This window comes from Aythya fuligula, chromosome 2, assembly GCF_009819795.1.
Source record: "Aythya fuligula isolate bAytFul2 chromosome 2, bAytFul2.pri, whole genome shotgun sequence".
Taxonomy (NCBI): domain Eukaryota; kingdom Metazoa; phylum Chordata; class Aves; order Anseriformes; family Anatidae; genus Aythya; species Aythya fuligula.
The window spans coordinates 158,465,011-158,483,254 of NC_045560.1; the positions used below are offsets into that span (position 1 = coordinate 158,465,011).

Genomic DNA, 18,244 nt, shown 5'->3' on the forward strand with positions numbered 1-18,244 from the left:
CCCAGAAGAAGCCCTATGGGTCTATTTTCTCCCCCACTCCCCTTACCAGCCACGTGTGAGCATCGGGGGAGTTATTTACTCTCTGTTGCCTTTTGCTCCTTATTTTTTTCACCGTTTCCAACCTTGCCGGAGCTGCTCAGTCCTCCTGCTGACGGCATTTTTGTTTCCCCTCCCTCCTTTTGCCTCCAAACCCTGCTTTTTGTGGGTTGGTTTGATGGAACCGGTACCCAGGGGGTGCCAGGAATAACCAGTTTGGGAGCAAAACCGTTTGACCCCAGGTAAAAACTCAAAACCCACTTTAGGAGCAGCTCGAAAACCTGGTCCTGCCTGAGAGCTGCTCTTGAGGTGTCAAGCACCGGGGGCGCTAAAAGACAAATTGAAGCTCAATGGAAAGCCAGGAACTGTGTCAAAACACCTGCTCCATCCTCAAAACGATCCTCCCGGCTTTCTTAGGTCAATATTGAACGGGATTTGATGAGCACATCAAATAGATTTAACCTCGTGGTGCCGTTGCGAGTTGCCCAGGACTTAGCGATCCTTACTGGGGTTGGAGAAAGAAAGCGTAACGGGGTGTCTCAAAGCCCGAGTTAAAGAAAAACTATGTTGTCTTAACTCTTTCCCGAAGCTTTTGCTTCTTTTATGTTATTTTTCTGTTATGAACTGCTGGGGGATGCCCCGTGGCAGCGATGGGATGCCCAACGCCGTTGGGTTGGGGCTGTCCTCTTTCCCCTGCACCCCAAAACCCCAGCAAGCCAGGTGCTGAATGAACTCCGAGCAAGCAAACTCCGAATTCCGCTTCCTAAAAAGCTTATTTTTTTCCCCAAAAAACACTTCTCGGGGTTCTCAGAGAGAGGTGGATCCTCTCAAACCGGGGGAAGGCGACGAGCCGCAGCCACGCAGCCTGGGGACGAGCGGCTAAAAGCCGACGCCGGCACAAAGCTGGGGTCCTGCTGGTTTTGGGTGTGCACCAGGAGAAATTCTCGCTGCTCACCTGCTCTGCCGGGGCTCTTGGTGCTCAGATCTCTGCCCCGGCTGGGGGTGCTGGAGGTTTTGGAGAGTTTGTTGGCCGACACGCGGTACATCACCCCTCCGATGCAGCGGTAGCCTTTGCTCCTCCAGCCCGGTGGCACGGGCTGGGATTTGGTGCCCTGCGGCGAGGGGCGCGCTTGGTTTAACAGCAGGGACCTGTAGGAGAAGGATAAAGGCAGGGTGAGAACCGATTCGGGAAGATATCACGAGGAAAAAATGCTTTAGAGAGCGAAAATTGGTGGCAATCCCCCAGGGGAATCGGTGGAAGAAGCCATGGGTCCGTGGGACCTTCCCGGAGCTTAGCCAAGCTTTATGGAGCTCTAAAGGCTTGGATGTTCTGGCAGCTTCACCCCAAGCCTGTCTTTTGTAGGTTTTTTACCATGTCCTTGCATGGGGTGAGCTGCCCTAGAGTGCTGCTGGTCCCTGTGTAATGCCTGGAGGGGATTCCAGGACCCAAATCAGACCCTGGAAGCTCTGGGGACCCTTCTCCAGCCCCGCAGGTCCCCGTTACGCCACCAAGGGGACACGATCCCCCTCCAGCTCCGCAGTGATGGGGCAGGAGCCGTGCTACAGCCCCAATTTTTAGTGTCACCGGGACAATACCATCACCACAACGTGCTCAAGCTGTCCCCAACGGGCGAAGGACACCTTTGGGAATTTCCCAAGCGTCACCCTGGGGACGAATCCCTCCTGGCCAGGGCTCCTCTGCCCATGAAAACCCCAAAACCCCAAACCCAGCTCCCCGCACGACCCGCAGGGAGCCCCCCGCCCCCAGCTCAGTGCGGTGCAGATGCCGTTATGCAAACAGAGGCGTTGCAGCCCCATCAAATCTACGCCGAGATCAGTCGCCTTCGCCATTTAGCGCTAATCCAAACAGTAATTTGTTTATGCAAATCAGAGCCCTAATTTGGTATTAGCACAAACTACGCTCGTAATGCTATTAGGGGAACGTATATAAAGCGGGCATTAAGCGGCGACTATCTGTAAATTAAGGGCTGCTATCCTATCAGCAGAATGCAAACCCCGGAGAGCATTACCTTTAAATGAACATGTGCCGCCAAGAGAAAAGGGAATTGTAAAACGGAATAGTTACATTTCTTGGTGCTTAGTGTGACAGCCGATTCATTTAATAGGGCTGTTGCCACTGGCTACCGAGCCGGGCGAATTCCTGCCAGGCGGAGAGGTGGGGATGGGGACCTCGCAGAGCCGTGCTCGGGGCTCGGTCCCCGGGCAACCCCTTTTCTTGCTCCGGAGATGAGCAAAGAGCCTGAAATTTTGCAAAAGCAGCAGGAAAAGGCGGCACCACCAAGCTGAGATTGAGCACTTTAGGTCCCGAGGGCTTTCCCCAGCTCCCCGCGTCCCCAGATTTGCAACGCTCCAGCTCGCAGCAAACCTCGGCATGCCCCAGCCCCATGGAGACCACAAGAAAATCTCCTTCAAGAAGCTCACACACATCTCGCAGAGCCCCTCCAGCCTTCCCGAGGGAGGAGGAGGCACGGGATGCTCGGTGCTGATGGGTTTTGCGCTCCCGTTGTGCGTGCCATTGAGCTATAAGCATCGGTCCCCTACAGATCTGCACCCCTGCACCTCTGACACAGGCACATCGGGTCCTGGCAAGGCTGTTTTGGTATTAGCTGCCTGTAAAAAAACAGCATTCTGTTTAAAAAAAATATTTCAGCTCTTTGCAGCCCACCAGCAAAGTATATTCGAAGGTCTCGAGTACAGGGAGATGCTGCGAGCAACCAGAGCATCTCCCACGCAAGGCGCCCTGCACACCAAGCACAAAATTCCTCTCAAAGAGGTTTGTCTAAAAAACCCGGAAAATGGCTCAAAAGTGACCCTCTGCAGGCCACTGTTGTGACTCCGGGGTGTGCTGCAAACCTGGATTTGGGTAGAAACAGAGCGTTTTCTTGCTCAGAAAGATCCGGCTGTATCCCTAATCCCCGCACGCACGCCGCATTAGGGGAACGGTTGGTGACATGAGGTTTATTTACTTCAATTTCAACCCAGAAAGCGCAGCACGACACCAAGGGAACCCTACTGATGGAGACACGGAGCCCAGATGTTACCATATTGCTCCTCTTCTGCCTCGGGGTCTGCAGAAGATAACTCAGAGCAGCGCTCCTGCGCCCAGCGCGCTTCTCCAAAAAGAAATCACCATCAGGGTACAAAATAAAAGGCTGGGGGAAATCCCTCCTGGTTTAAGCAGCAGCCCAGAGCTGGGGTGGTCACAGCCGTAGAGCATCAGCTGCCATTCCCACTGTTCCCCCAGACCCTCCAGATATTTATTTTCTCACTTTTCCACGCTCACTCGAACCGCTGAAGTGGCGGCGCACCGCAGCGGCCCCTGTTCGGAAGTCCCCATTTCTCGAGAGTTATTACCCGCTGGCATCTGACCCCTCGTATATGAGCAGAGAACAAGCAGCTGCTGGCAAAGACCAAGCAGCAGGAGCAGCAGATTATAAAACACGTTAGACTTTTATAAACCGATATTAGAAAAAAAGAGGAAAAAAAGGAACAAGGCAGCGCACCGGGAGCAGAGCGGCGACGCGCGCAGCAGGACCGTGGGGCCCACGTTCCTCCCCTGCAGAGAAATTTCAAGGATTTCTGCAGCTGAAGGCATTGCCTTCACCCAGACGTCCTCCAATTTGCATTTTTGAGGGAGAAAAAGCATCTGTGAGTCCCGCTGGACCGAGACCTGACCCCACAGGAGGCTTGGCCACCTCCGCTTCCACTCTCTGGCTGATGGGGCATCGGAGCGGGGACAGCCCTGGCACCCCTTGGTTCCTCGCCTGGGAACTCAGTGCTAAAAACTCAAGAAGGTAATGGAGAGGAGGAAAAAAAATAGAAAAAAACAACTCAAAAGGAGTTGTAATCTGCTCCAGTAACCTTTACAGCTGTTTCCCCTGCTGGAGACAGCCAGACGGAGCGAAAGGCGCCAGGAGGTTGCAGCACTGCTTCAGCAGTTTTATTGTCCGTCCTCGCCTTGCTTGCAAAAGGTACGGCCCAAACCTTTGTGGGGAGAGATCCCAAACCCCAAAGTACCCCAGACTGGGTACAGTGTCTGCCCTAAAACCCCAAGCACCTGCCCTACTCACTCCATTCGAGCACATGGCAGAGGAGATGCCACGGTCCTGGAGACGCCTCGCGGGGACTTTTGGCTGCTGAACGCACGCGTTAGGGTGAGCTCTGGCCACTTCTGTTTTTTACTTCCAGAAGCCCTAGGCCATTCAGAACTGAAAGTAAAATATGTTCTGTAAAGAAACCTCGCCAGGTAACCTTTGCCAACGGAGAAGAATGGGAAAAAAGGGAATTGGCCAAGCAGACGGAAAGCCGCAACCGCTTCAGGTGCTGCTCGCACGCGGTGGCGTCGCCCCAACGCCCTCGTGCCACCAGCATCGCCTTCATGCATCCGAGGTGACACCTCGACCTGGGGACGGCCACCACCGGGCCAGAAGAAGGGGACGAGGCCTCCAACGGAGGGCAAAGAGCCTGGCAAAAGCCCTCGTCGCTTTTCATCCCTGGCGGTGTCACGGCACTCGGCTGAATTGTTACCCTAATGGAAAGGACGGCCTTTGGAAATGAACTGTATTGAGAAGAGAGGATAAAATTAATGAGATAATAGCCAGGCCAAGGACCTGAAGAATACGCCGGCCCTCGACACGAGGGGCTTGTAATTCCCTTTCTGCAGCACAAGCCCTCGGATCTAAAGAGTTCTCCCGTCCATCCAGAAGACCCGCTCCGGCAGGAAATTTCATTAACGCTGGAAAATAGGAAAGGTATTAAGCGTGGATAATGAAGGCCAGAGTGTGAACAGTGCCTTAAGATAGTCTTCTTTCTAGCCTTTGTAATGGGAGGCATGAACTTTCCCTTCAAATCCATTTCTAATCCATTTGAAATACTACAGCAAATTATCTTCCCTTCAGCCCGAAAGCGGCCAGCCAATTTACTCCGAATAGAAGTGACAATGCTACAGAATTTATCGCCATAACCTTGACTACACAAGGTTGAGGGTTGTCTTTCCCCCACCCCGGGGTGGACAGGGGACTGAAAATTTTTAATGAAAAGGGGGTAGAGGGACACTATAAAAATGTTTTAAAACAGCGTAGCGGCTGTTGGGGGTCCAGCGCCCACACCAGGGCCAGGCTCGACGGCGAAATCTCAACACCTACACTAAAAACGTTACGGGTGCAGGTCCCGGGCTAATAAAAACTCTCTGCTGTTGGAGATTTGGGCTCTTCCATGCATCCCTCGAAGCAGCAGAAACTTTGTCCGAGTCCGATGATTTCACGCAACCTCTTCCTACATGCCCGTCTTGACCAGGTCTTGACTTTCTTCTTCTCTTTGCCGTGGTTAAACACCGAGCGGCCTCTTCGTGTCTCTTCTGCAAGACTTTCCAAGTGCTCTGAAGGCCATGTCTCATTTCTTTCAACAGCAAACCCAAAGCGAGAACTGGACTGAATGAGGGAGAAAAGGGGAAAAGGGCTCTGCCAGGCAATGGGAACCCAACGGTCAGCGGCTGCGCAGCTTCCAAACACAGCAAAACTGCCGAAAATTGAACAAAACCACCAAGACTTCAGCCAGGAGCCACCACGTGACACAACTGAAATGCACTTCTCTTAAATAAAGACCAATAAAAATAAAGAAAAGGGAGATTTCCAAGCCAAAACCTTGGGAAGTGAGGTTAGCAATCAAGGACGATTCACCCCGGAGCGCAGCAGACGCTCAGGTTTAACACCCACATGCAAGCAGGGACAAGAAGATCTCATCCAAACCCCCAGAAGCAGGCACGAACCCACCTATATTCGAAACACAAAAATGCCTGATTCACATAAATCTCATACAAAACCGAGAGCAGGGGAAGAGCATCCCAACGGCGTTTCAACCAGCTGAAACGGAGAGGATTTCTCGGAGCTAACGGCAATACAAGTGCCTCTTACAGGATGGTTTTCTTTTACTTCTGGATATCTTCTTTAGGCTTAGCTTATTTTTTATTTATTTATTTATTTATTTTTAAAGTAATCCTTACATAGTAAGAAATCGCATTTGCATGCTGGCATTTGAGGGAAGAGCGGATCACACGGGGGCTGGGCGCGCTCCGGGGCCCGGCGAGGCAGGAGGGGCAAAGCACTGATCTGGGAGAAATGGTGGAAAAAAAAACACAGGACCCTTCTTCTTTAGCACACAGCAAAAGAAAATACAGGATTTAGGCTCCGAGTGCTCTTCAAAACGTGCCTCTGAGCTTCAACAGCATTCCCCTTTGGAAGCCGTCCCCATCACCCGCGACATCTCTATCCCCAGCTGCCTGCTGCTCGTGTACCTGCCCAAATCTGCAGGGAAAAAACAAGTGATTCCATTGAAATGTTTGATTTTCAGGATATTATCAACATTATTGCTTTATCTTCTTAAATTCTTCTTTATCTTCTTACAAGTAAAAACGTGAATACTCAAAGAAACGCTTCCTATTTCAAGACCTAACTTACAAGAAGAACCTGATGCGGGTTATTCGGATAAGTCAATTGAAAAATGAATATTTGAGGTTGAAATGGTGATTGCAAATTGAAAAGAAAAAGAGCACACGTCTTCTTCCAGTATACAAATACAAAATCCACTAGCTTTCAAACCGTGGTTACCGGCAATACTCTAATTGATCTGTAAACCTCTATTTTTAACAACCAGTTCTCATTAAGAAATTTGTGCTCAGAAGCTCGAGTCGGCTTCCCGTGCATCCAGCACATTTCAGGTAACCCAAGGAACGCTTTAAAAAACTCCTCGAGTTGAATTGAATCTGAATTTCCATTCACATGCACCTCAATGATCATCTCCAGAAAAAAATAATCCAGCACAGATCTCATTTACCATTTTCAAACCCTGAGAAAAATCACGAACCTCGATGAGTGCCTATTAAGCCACGTAATTGCCTAAATAAAGATGTGCCCACCTCATAAATCCTCCTGACTCGGGAAGGAAAAATAGTTGCGCGTGCGTCGTAACGGTTCTCAACCACAAGAGTAGGGGTTCCTCCAGAAACACATCTGGGATTAAAGACGTGGAATGAAAACAGATAATATTAAACCAAGGGTTTCCATCCCGTGGATTTCAATCCTGATTAACCTCAGCAATTAAATCAGCACGAGCTGCGACGGTGCCACACAGCCACAGGCGAAGAAGGGTTGACACAACGGGGCTGCCAGCAGCTCTCCATGAGCCACCAGGACCATCTGCAAACCACACAACTGTTTAATATTTTCTCCCTCTATTTAAAAGCTTTGGGCTTCCACCGTGTGCTGCTGCCAACGCTGTTATCAAAGCTATCTAACTGGATTTCTTCTTCGCTGTTCAACCCATGGCTTGAGCCTACAATCAAAACCATCACGGTCATTTTTATGGCTTCATGGCAAAGAAGAAACACTTGATTTATACCCACAAAGCAGGGCCATTGGTGGCTTTTTTTTTCGTGTGGTTTCCCCATCTTCCAACCTGTCCTAGATGTGAAACCTCCTCCCAGCCCTTGCACAGGATGAAGAAGCTCCCTCCTCAAGCAATTTCACTCCGAAAGACCAGGGGACAAAAATATTATTCTTGTGCCTTCCCAAAGGGCTGTAAAACTTATGGCCAAGCTCATGCTAAACTGATGGGGAATACTTGCAAGAGTTGAAGCTTTTACAGTTTTTCACCCAAAATGAAGTTAAGACTGGAGCAGCCACATTGATCCTTGTTTCAAAGACAGGACCAGGCCATGGGATGGCGAGCGACGTTTTGGAGCCAGCAGCAGAGTGCGGGCATTGGGGCAGCACCAGCAAGAGCCAAAACCTTGGGAACTAAAAGCTTTGAGGACAGAGGTGGGAGGAAACGCAGATCCCAAAGCCTCCATCCCCAGGAGCCATCAGGTAACTGGGGAGCAGCTCCAGACAGAGATGATGATGGCAAGAACCAAGGAAGCCTTCATTTTGGGTTGGGAACGGCTGATGGGAGAAGGGAAGAAGCACCAGATGCTATTTAGGGTTTCTCACCTGTTCCCAGCATCAGCATTTGCTCCTTTTTCCCCCACTCTTTCCTCTGGACCCTAAACCCATCGGCTCACCCTGCAGCCAGTTTGGGTACGGACCCACAACCAGGAGCAGCCAACACAAGCTCCCTCCCCACCAAGCCCAACATCACCCCAAGCAATCAGGAGCAGCTCCCTCTGGGCTGCAAAACCCATCCAAAACCTCAAGTTTCAGCCAATATTTTAAACACGTTGTGTCTTCCCTCACCACCCACACAGCTCGGGAGAAGAGGCAGAGGCAGAAACATGCCCAACACCATAAATCCTGCTCCGAGCTGGGGATTAAAAACTGGAGCATTAGGCCTGTAAAAAAAAAAAAAGCCTAATTAAGGCTGCAGAAGGAGATACAGTTTGGGCTCCACATGAGCCACGGGCAAGCCAGAAGCTGGCTCGTGCCCTCCCTTCCCCAGGAGATCCAAGGGGGAGCAGAGGGAAGTCCTACACTGCCCTTTCTCCAGAGCCTTGGCTGGCCACACACTGTAATCCCACGGGATTTATTCCCATTTCTCTCTCAAATGCCTTTCAGTCCTACCTTCCCTTTCAGTTTCACCATCCCTTTCATTTCTCTGCAGCTCCCAAAATAAAAAATCACAGCCAAGGCACTGCACTTGGCAGCCCCGCGGCGCGCCGGGCACGCTGCCTTGGCCGCACGGCAATGGAAAGCCAGGAGCCAAGGAAGGCACTTAAATCACTCCAGGATCTCACAAAACGTAGAGAAGATGCTGTTATCGCCTTCAAGGAGCTTATCGCCCTGTTAGGGACTGCTCTTCTTCCTGCCCCAAATCACTCCCGTGTGCTAAATGGCTGCTATTGTTTGCAGGTCCATTCATCCCGGGGCTAAAGATAAAGAGCCTGGAGAGCGAGGAGGAAAGCATCTGCCTCCGTGCTGCTGTGCTGAGGGATGGGCAGGGAAAGCAGGGATGGATCAGGCCCTTTCAGGGCAGTCTGGTTGTGGTCAGAGAGGGTTTGAGGTGGAGTGCCTGGAGGGCTCGAAATCCTCGCTGATATCGGGCTCACGCCGTGCTCCCTTGTTGCCCATTTTCCAGTTACCCAAAGCCCGTTCCCTCGCTCCTCCAGGCAAGCAGCTGGTGGGATGCTCATGAAGGGGAGGTGAGGATGGGGGTCACAGCACCAAAAAAGGCAGCACGGGTCCTTATGAGAAGGTTTGCTCCCATGGCTTCACTGAGCTTTGGGCCGGGAAGCAAGGAGGAAACCAAGAGCTCTGGGCCGGGAGCAGGTCCGTGCACGGCCATCTCCTCCTACAAACATCCTCCTGTAAGAGCAAACCATGATCAAGGTGAAACCCAAGGCAATAAAGAGAGATTTTAAGACAAAGGACAAAGGTTTGCTGCTTAACCAACCAAGGAAACCAAACGAGAGCATCCTGCACCCTTGCCACCGACCCTAGATGGCTTTGAGACTGCAAGGGTGCACACAAACCACAATCAAACCAATGGCTTCAAGCCATGGAGGATCATCACCTCCTCTTTGAAAGAGGTGTAAAAGTCCCAGCTATGGTTAAATCGGCCCAATTGCCTGCGTGGATCAACCTCAGACAGAAAACAGGGTCATGGTTTAGTGGTTTAGTGATAGGGACACGCTTTAGCCATGGGTCGTAGGGTGCTGGTTGGAGCAGATGAGCTCGAAGGTCTTTTCCAACCTCAATGATTCTAGGATTTGGGATCGCAGAATCATTATACGGGCCATATCTCACCACAGGCAAAGCCTCACCTGACGTTTCACCCCTTTTTTTTTCAATGGAAGAGCAAAGAAAAAGCTGGCGGGCTCTGCGCTGACGTCTACCCCGAGGCTGTATCCACTTCGGGTGTCGCTTGTTGGTCAACAACCGCCAAGGAGCACCGGAGAGGTTAACGGCTTGAGCAGCAAAAAAAAAAATAAAACAAATTGAAAGGAGCAAATAACCTTTAATGTCCCGTGACATGTTCAGCCTCCCAACGACTGCATTTCCTCTCCAGACCCTTCATTTCCAACAATTATGCAAGACAGCCGCACGTCAACAGGCTTTCTACCGCCTCGGCAATCTGCGCTCCTGGCGGTGTCACACGCAGCCTGAACGGTGTATTTAGGCAATTTATGGAAATGTTGCAAACTGCCTTTAGGACGGGTCCGTTCTCGTTTATAAACGCGTTAAAATTCTTGGAAAACGCTCTTACCCAGCAGCACTGGGTAAAAGAGCTTGAAACTGAAGGATGGGATGGGATGGGAAGAGGAAAAGAAGAAAAACCCATCGGGACGACGACAGGAAAAGAAGAAAAACCCATCGGGATGACGACGGAAGGTGGTCCAAGCATGACAGCCTCCTACCCTGCAAATGCAGCAGAGCATCGGACATGAGGATATGAAAAAAGGGGCAGCTAACGGTGCCGGGAAGACCAAGGACCCATGGGTGGGGTGTTTCAGAAGCTGATCCAAGCACGGCATCCATCACCCGAATCCCGACTCACCACCAGCAGGGTGGCTCCGAGCTGATCCCGCAGAGCCCCCCGGTAGAGCCGGAGGGGATTACTGCAGACGGATATCGACTGAGGGCTTAATTACTCGAGGGATAACAAGAGAGTTCTCCTGTTAAATTTGAAAGCGTCGCTAATGCCAAGAGTTTAATTGGCGTCTCCTTTTCTAATGTGACTGGAATTGAGCGATCAGCTGCTGGTGACAGAGGGACAAGCGAAAAGCCCCAGCTTGTTACGGGCACGGACCTATTTTAAGATCAAACACGTTACCGGATGCATCAAAAGCTCTGTCCCTACAACGACGCTAAGTAAGATTTCACTGAGGCACTGGGGTCATCGTGGCCTTCATACAAGGGCGAATTTCACCCCTGGTGTGCAAACACAAGTGTCTCTGCTCCACGACCAGTTTTGCCTCGAGGTGTGAGGCATTTACGGAGCGCCGCGGCTCTTCCCTTCCCAACCACAAGGACAGAAGAAGGGAGAGGATTGGCCAAGATCACTGCGGGTTCTCCGTCCACCCTATACAAGAGTACGGACCTACGTCTGAGAAAAGCAGGCCTGAAATCACTTCTGGCCTCTCCTCTAAGCCTTACAACTTGCTACATCTCCAAAGCACCAGGAATTGGCCGAAGCCACCCCGACGTCCTGGTGGCCCCTTTGTATCACACGTACCTTGTGAGAGATATTGTTCCACCCAAGAGCTGGACTCAATGATCCTCGTGGGTCGCTTCCAGCTCGGATATTCAACCATTCTGATTCATTCCTTGCCACAAACCCTTCTTCTAGCCCCGTGACCAGGTTTCCATCCAACTTTTCCCTTTTCCTCCTGCCCTTTCCGCGTCCCCATCCCATCTCCTCGCCCGCGCGAAGGTGCCCGGCTCCGCCAGCTAAATGCATCTTTGCAGAGCTGCCAGCAGGGCAATATTACTCTCGGCAGGATGCCGCCTCTGCCTGTAATTAATGTTTCATCATCAGCCCTGAAAGCAAACAGCTGCTGCCGTCTCAATCACTCATCTTCTCGTGGCGCTCGCTCTCCGAAAGGCTGCCTGGCATCACGGGGCCTCTTCTTCTCCGTCTTCACCCACAAATTTTGCCGTGGCCAACAACACCTCGGGTCTTTTTGCTGCCTCCTGGCCAGCGGGGCTCAGCCAAGATGCCTGCAGTCAGACCGTTTGCTAAATTTTGGGTTCATGGGGATTTGGGCACGGTGCTGCTGGTTGAGGCCATCACCGTGTCTTCCCCAGTGACCCCCAGGTTGGACTTTTCTCTTCGGGTATGGACAAAGGGAGCTTTTTGCTGAGTCTGCTGCTCTGCTGGCTTCTTAATTTCTGAGATGGTGCCCTGTTCACGCACAACTTCTGGTCCCCTTCATCCTCCATCCTCCCCGGCTGTTTCATTTCCGTGTGCTTCAGCTCTTGCACGCCTCTCCTGCGGAGCCTCCAGGTGGTTGCACACCTCCTCCCATCCTTCAAAAGTCCTCCTATCGTCCAACCCCAACCCAAAGCTGTTCTCAGCTCACCTGAAAGCCCAACTCAAAGCTCCCTTGCTCGGCTTCTCTCCAGGACAAGGCATGATCCCGGGGTCCTTGAAGGATCTTCCGAAACCTTCCAAAGTTCAGAAAATTTCCCGGTAAAGTCCTAACGCTGTAAAAACTTGTAAAAGAGTGGCCTGGAGAAAAGACAAAAGACCCTCTCCGGAAGACGTGATAGTCCAGATGAAGCTGTTTTCAAGGTAGGTCAACTTTCAGCCTAAAACCCCATGACAGCGTCCCGTTAAACCACTTAAGCCAAGCTTGAGAATGGAAATGCTGACAGTCCCTAATGCACAGCTTTCCAACCCGCTGCTCTAATGCTGCAGCACATCACTAATTCTACCGGGAGGACCGGGGGGACCATTGTCCCATTAATTAGATTCCTTTTACCCCCATTAGCTCAGACGATTGGACGGAGTTCATTAGGGTTTAATTCCGATTAGCTGAAACGGAGCTCCCGGGGCAGGCAGGTGTTAGCGGTTTCAGTGCTTGAGTTGCCGTGTGCCAAAATCCCAGCCCACGTGGGATGGGACACGAATGCTTCACCCCCACCAGGCACGGTCCTACCACCCTCGGATATGCCCTAAAACGGGCCGGGAAGCTCACGGACACCCTCCTGCGGAGGCACAGAAGTGATACTTACTCTTTATCATCCTGCAGCGAGCAGAGCCTCCTGCACCACCTGCAAAACCCCAAAACCTAAATATTTTCCGAAACACTCGGCCAGACGCGCAGCCCAGCCCCAGCCGAGGCTTTCCCCTCCTGCCTGCTTCCCAAAAAAAAAACAAACCAGTGTAATTGCTTTTCCCAGAGATGGCTCCTTTTGAAATATTCTTTTTTTTTTTTTTTTTCTCACGCGGGAAATAATAATAATAATAATCACAGCAGCAGCAGCAAGAGCAGCTGATAGGTTTTAATTAAAGACAACTAATAACTCAGTCGGGCAGCGGGGCTCGGAGGCAAGCGGCGCGGCGGGGCTGGACGCCTGGAAGAGGTGAGCTGGGTTGCTGCAGGGGATTTATCCACGTGCCCACAGAGACAGAAGCAGAAGCAGAACTGGAAACCAAGCGTCCTGCTGCTGTGTTCGTGCCTCTGCTCCACCAAACGGGCGGAGAGGGACGGATCCGACCCCTCTTTCTGGCTCCCCTTCCCATCCACCATGAAGCGGTGCTGCCCGCAGTTCCTCCACCCGGTGGTCCTGGGTGGGACGGGGACCACATCCCAGAGCAGGTTGCTTTGCTAGGGATAGAGAAATGCCCAAACTGCATTTTAAATTCAAGCTAATTCACCTCTTAGGGCTCAAAAAATATCCCCCAAGTGTTGCTCCTGTTTTCTTCCCCCGCAAGAGCATCGGGTTTGCTGCCTTGCTGTCCGCAGGAAGAAACCAGCTCGTGTTTCTCCTCCAGGCTTACTTCTCTAAGTGTTACGGACCCATGAATGTAGCTGATACTGGGGCTTTTGGGCACCTTTTAGGAGCCGAACCCCAAAAATTGGGCTCAGGAAGCATCCGGAGCAGCCCTACATGAAACGAGCCCGGCAGTAAACGTATGAATCCAAGCGTTGGCTCTGTCCGTGTAAGCACATACACATACATATTTTATAACCATGTGCATGCATATTTTATCCATAAACCCACAGAAATACACGGCTAAAGGTTTGAGATCCACTCGGGAGCAGAAGTACGAGAGGTGAGGCTTGAGAGCATCGGGGTATCGGCTGCTCGCCGGGCAGCTGATCCGAGGAAGCCTGCCCGGGCTCCGTGGACTCTGCAAGGTATAAAAATGATTCAAAGGCACCCATCCAGGGGATGCAATACTAATTGCATCGCCTCCGTTACAAATGATATCGCTCCATTATTAAAGGGTCGGGGCCGATTTTATGGGCTCCCATCCCTTCAATCGGTATTTTCGATCAATGGCCGCGTTACAAGCTTCCCCTTTCAGAGCCTAATAAACAACACGCCGGGAAGTAAAAATCTCCGTAAGATGACGCTTTTAAAGATCCATTTCGAGGGGAGCTGGTGGTACTTGGCTGCAGCCGTGGAGGGAAGGAGTTCAGGAGGAGAGGGCACGGGACGGTGCCCCAGGCTCCGGGAGGATGGGCTACGTCCTTCGTAGTCCTTCGGGCTCCCAACGATCCTCCCCGGCTCCAAAAGGAGGCAGAAATCTCACCAGAAATCCCAAGATTTGCTCGGACGGACCACGCAAAGACGATTCCGAGAGCCCCCTCAGCTCGGCTCGCTCTCGCGGGGAGAGGCGTTGGGGTTTTGGGCTGAGATGCCCGGAGCCGGGGGCTCGGTGGTGGGATTAAGGGGCAAAAAAAGACAATGTGCAAGAAACAAAACGATGTGCACGATGGTTGTGATGTTGTTTTGAAGATGAAGGCTCTGGGGGGCTGTCCCCACGCAGTATATCGGATGCAGGATGCGCAGAGAGAGGTCAACGAGGATTTCTACAGCTCCCAGGTGCCAAAGTCCCCAATTTTGGCATCCCGAAGCGATGTGTGTTCAACGTGTATGGGAAAAGGGAATAAATTCACTGCCACTCTCCCATTAAAGCTGAATTAGCCTTCCCCGTGCTGGACTCGCACAGAGCTGTCTCCCTCTGCTGGCATCAGACCCAGAGCGACTCAGGGCTCCAGAGCCAAAAAAAATAGGGAAAAACTTCGCAAACGAACCCAAAACTGGCTCAGGGGTCTCACACAACCCTGCACAGGCACATTAGGGTGGGATGCAGCATCAGCACCTGCCTCTCGACACCCTCCACCTCTGTGCAGAGGCAGAAAGGGACAAAAAAAATGATTTCCATGATGAAATCTCTCCAAAGCTGACGCGGGGCGTGCCAGCAGCACGCAAGCAGTTACAATCTCAGTCCCCCTGCCCTGTTTTACTGCTCCCCATCCGCTCGTGGCAAGGATGCTCGGCCACCACCCTGCTCCCAAGACCCCAGAGCTGCTTACCCAAGCTGCTTTCCCTCGATTTAGAGCTGGGAAATGAAGGTACGGGTTCCCCAAATGGCTTGGGAACACGGGCACTTGGGGACCCACCTGCAGCCAGACCTCTCCGCCTTCCCTCCTCCCAACTCCACACGGGCTCGCTGGCTTTCGGGGGCTCTTCTTTCGTTTTTGACCCCCTGTGCTTACACCAGAAAGCCAGATCACCCGTTTTACAGCCCGAAAACCCAAAAGCAAGGAGATGAGGGATCGACCGCGGTTCTCCCGGGAACCAGGGACTCATCCCCAAGCCACCACCAGGGAGGTGCAAGAAGAGGGCACGAGCCACGCTCCCTCTCCCTCCCATCAAGGTGAAACTGAATCATTTTTCCTTTCCTTTCCCACATCCCAGCCTTTATTTTAATTTATCCACCAGGGAAAACAAACCCTGCTTGGGGAGGAACGGACGCTTCACCCCATGCAGCACGGAGCCCAAACCACGATGAAAATCTCCTCCCGTGCCACGGCAAAGCACCTCGCTGCTGCTGCCCCCCAAAAAATTGGCACGGCCGGACCCCAAACGAGGGCTGGGAGAGGTCCAGCAGGGCTGGGAGAGGAGGCAAAGCCGAGCCTGAAGAAGACACGGCGAGATGGCTGTAATTTATACTCTCCTGCCTATACTTTATGGCTTTCTTAATTCGGCTCCTGCTACTATTAATGTAGTTAATGTTGAGATTATATCTATTTTCTGGCGTCAGGCAGTGATTTATTCGAGCCATTTTTCCGGTGCCGGCTCCCACGCTGTTAAATCAAGCGACTTGCCAATTAAGTGCTGACTGGGGAAGTGGATGCAATCTGAACAGATCTCTTAACCGCAAATTAAACCGGGCCCCCCTCGCACGCCTGGCGGTGCGCGCGGCCAGCCCGCCCGTCCAACCTTGCTGAGCTCGGGGAAAAAAAAAAAACAAAAAAACAAAAAACAACCTCCAAAACAAAGGGAAAAAAAAGGAAAAAAAAAAAAAGCACGAAACTTGGAAAAGAGAAGGGAAAAATTAAAAAAAATAATAAAAATAAAAGCAGCTTTTTCTCAGCTGGCCCCAAGGAGTTAGGGGAGGTGGCGGCGATGCGCCCGGTCGCGGAGCAGCTCCGGGTGGCCGGATTTTGGGTTGTCCCCAGCAAGGTCCGAGGGTGGTGGCTTGGTTCGGGGCCAGGAGGCTGTCATCAGCCCTTTTTAGCTCGTGGCCCCGGCAGCAGGTGACAGGCTGCTCGCTCGGGAGGCGTTTGTCACCCGCGCTTCGGGGCTCGGGTTCGAGGCTGGTGACAAAAACCAGGCAGAGGAGAGGGGCACGGGGTGGAAAATTGGCACCGGGGGATGCCAGGATGGCTCCGAAACTCACGTTTTGGAAATTCAAAAAGAATTTTTGAACAGCAAAGACGGGAGCTGTGTGATCCACCAGCACCTCCGGGTCTCTTGGGGTTCGCTCAAGATGAAGCCACCTTCTCGGGTCGGGGCTTGGGTGGTCCTGGAGCTGGCCAGCACCTCGGTGGGTTGTGTCACCTGGTCATCTGAGGGCAGTATCTGCCCTCTTTTTCCCCCAGATGCTGCAGGAGGGGGGGAAATAAAATACCTGTTGTATATTTTCCACTCTGGAGCATCTTCAGAGGCGACCACGTGTGGTCCCAGCCTTCAAGGAGGACTCAGCACGGTGCAGAACAGCACGTCCAGAGGGACATGGGGTTGCTTTTTGGTAGGTGACCTCCAGGAACCTCCAAACCCACTCCCCTGCCCTCCCGGAGAGGCGATGAGGGCTCTCCTGTTTCCTTTTTTATTATTAAAAAGGAGGAGGAGCTGTTGTGGTGACAGCTCGTGGTAAGTGGCGAGCGGCTTTATGCTCCTTGAACACCGAGCAGCCACTGAAAAAGAAATAAAAAACAAAAAGGGGAGGAGAAACCCAAACGTATGGGGTGCCGATCCCTAGGGATGGGATGGGATGATGGCCCCGAGGGAAAGCAAGGACAGGAGGCAACAGGTAAGATGCTGCCGTGCCTCAAAAGCAAGAGCAACCCCCGGGGCCGACCGGAGAGCTCCTCGCCAGCTGATGAAATTCAAGCCGAGGGAAACGCCACCCGCAGCTCCCATCATAAATACTCCACCAACGAGGACGAATGACTTGGCGTCGCAATAAAAGGATCGCGTTCCTGGGTGGCACAGGCACGTTAAAGGCAAATCTCCTCCCTGCTTTCGTGCATCGGGAAGCCCAAATCCCTTCCCCGGCACGAGAGAAACCGCACCGGGAGAACGCAAACCAACCCGTACGTTATTTACCACCGTTGCAAGAGCCCAAAAGGTTTTACAAAGCAATTCAAGATCCGAAAAGGGTTCGATCCGTTGCAACGAGGTCTGGGGAGGTCGGGACCCCATTGCCATCGGTCTCTGGCAGAAGCTGCCTGCCCGGCTCCCAAAATCCCAGCGCGTGCCACGTGCTGCGACAGCACAGGAACATTATGCACAAATATCGTTATACACAAATAAATTCTTCAAATATTGGCAAAAACACTTGAAGGCCTCACAGCAGTGAGGTCTTAGTTTGGTTTTCTCTCACATGAAGTCCCTTTTTGGCCACGTTTTTGGGCTTTGGGGCTTATTTTTTGGGGGGGAGGTCACCAAGGGGTAAGTGCTGCGCGCAGCACAAAGCGCAAAACGTCTCGGCCCGAGAAATACAACCTGGGCCAAACGCTCCCTTCCCCTGCCGATGCGTTTTAAATTATTAGCATTGATCCAATTAACGCAGCTCCGGCTAACCCGGCTGATTTCCGAGCCTCCTCCCGGCTGTCGCATGGCCTCGGGTGCATTTGGAAGGAGCCAAGGGCTTGCGACTGATCTCCATGGGCCCTTCTTCTTCTCTTCAAGGCACTTTGGCAACAAAATCGTGGTTCCTTCCTCACCTCTCAGCTCTCCTGCTGTGCTGGTTAACCCCCAAAATCAAGTGTTTGACCACTGGATGTGGGGATGCTCCCCTAGGTCTGAAATGTTTGGTTTCCTTCCGACTCGCCAGAGCCTCCAGAAGACGTACAAAGATCTCCAACTCTTCCTAGGTGCAGCATCAACACCACAATACCCTGAACCCATCCTTGTCCCCTTCCCACGGTAGCTCCAGGATGGATAAGTGGGAGGAGAAGCCAGTTCTGGTTGCCCCCAGGGCCCCTGGTCTCCATCCTTCACATGTGGAGACA

General features: G+C 52.2%; 1 protein-coding gene across 9 annotated transcripts in view; it reads right to left on the minus strand.

Moving 5' to 3' along the window:
* The window catches only part of ZC3H3 (zinc finger CCCH-type containing 3), a 120,696-nt gene that overhangs the window by 42,064 nt on the left and 60,388 nt on the right, over window positions 1-18,244 (minus strand). For all 9 annotated transcript variants that reach the window (XM_032182927.1, XM_032182933.1, XM_032182930.1 and 6 more), the window contains one exon: window positions 992-1,185. In XM_032182927.1, the coding sequence (XP_032038818.1) occupies window positions 992-1,185 (194 nt within the window). The remainder of the gene's footprint in view (window positions 1-991; window positions 1,186-18,244) is intronic.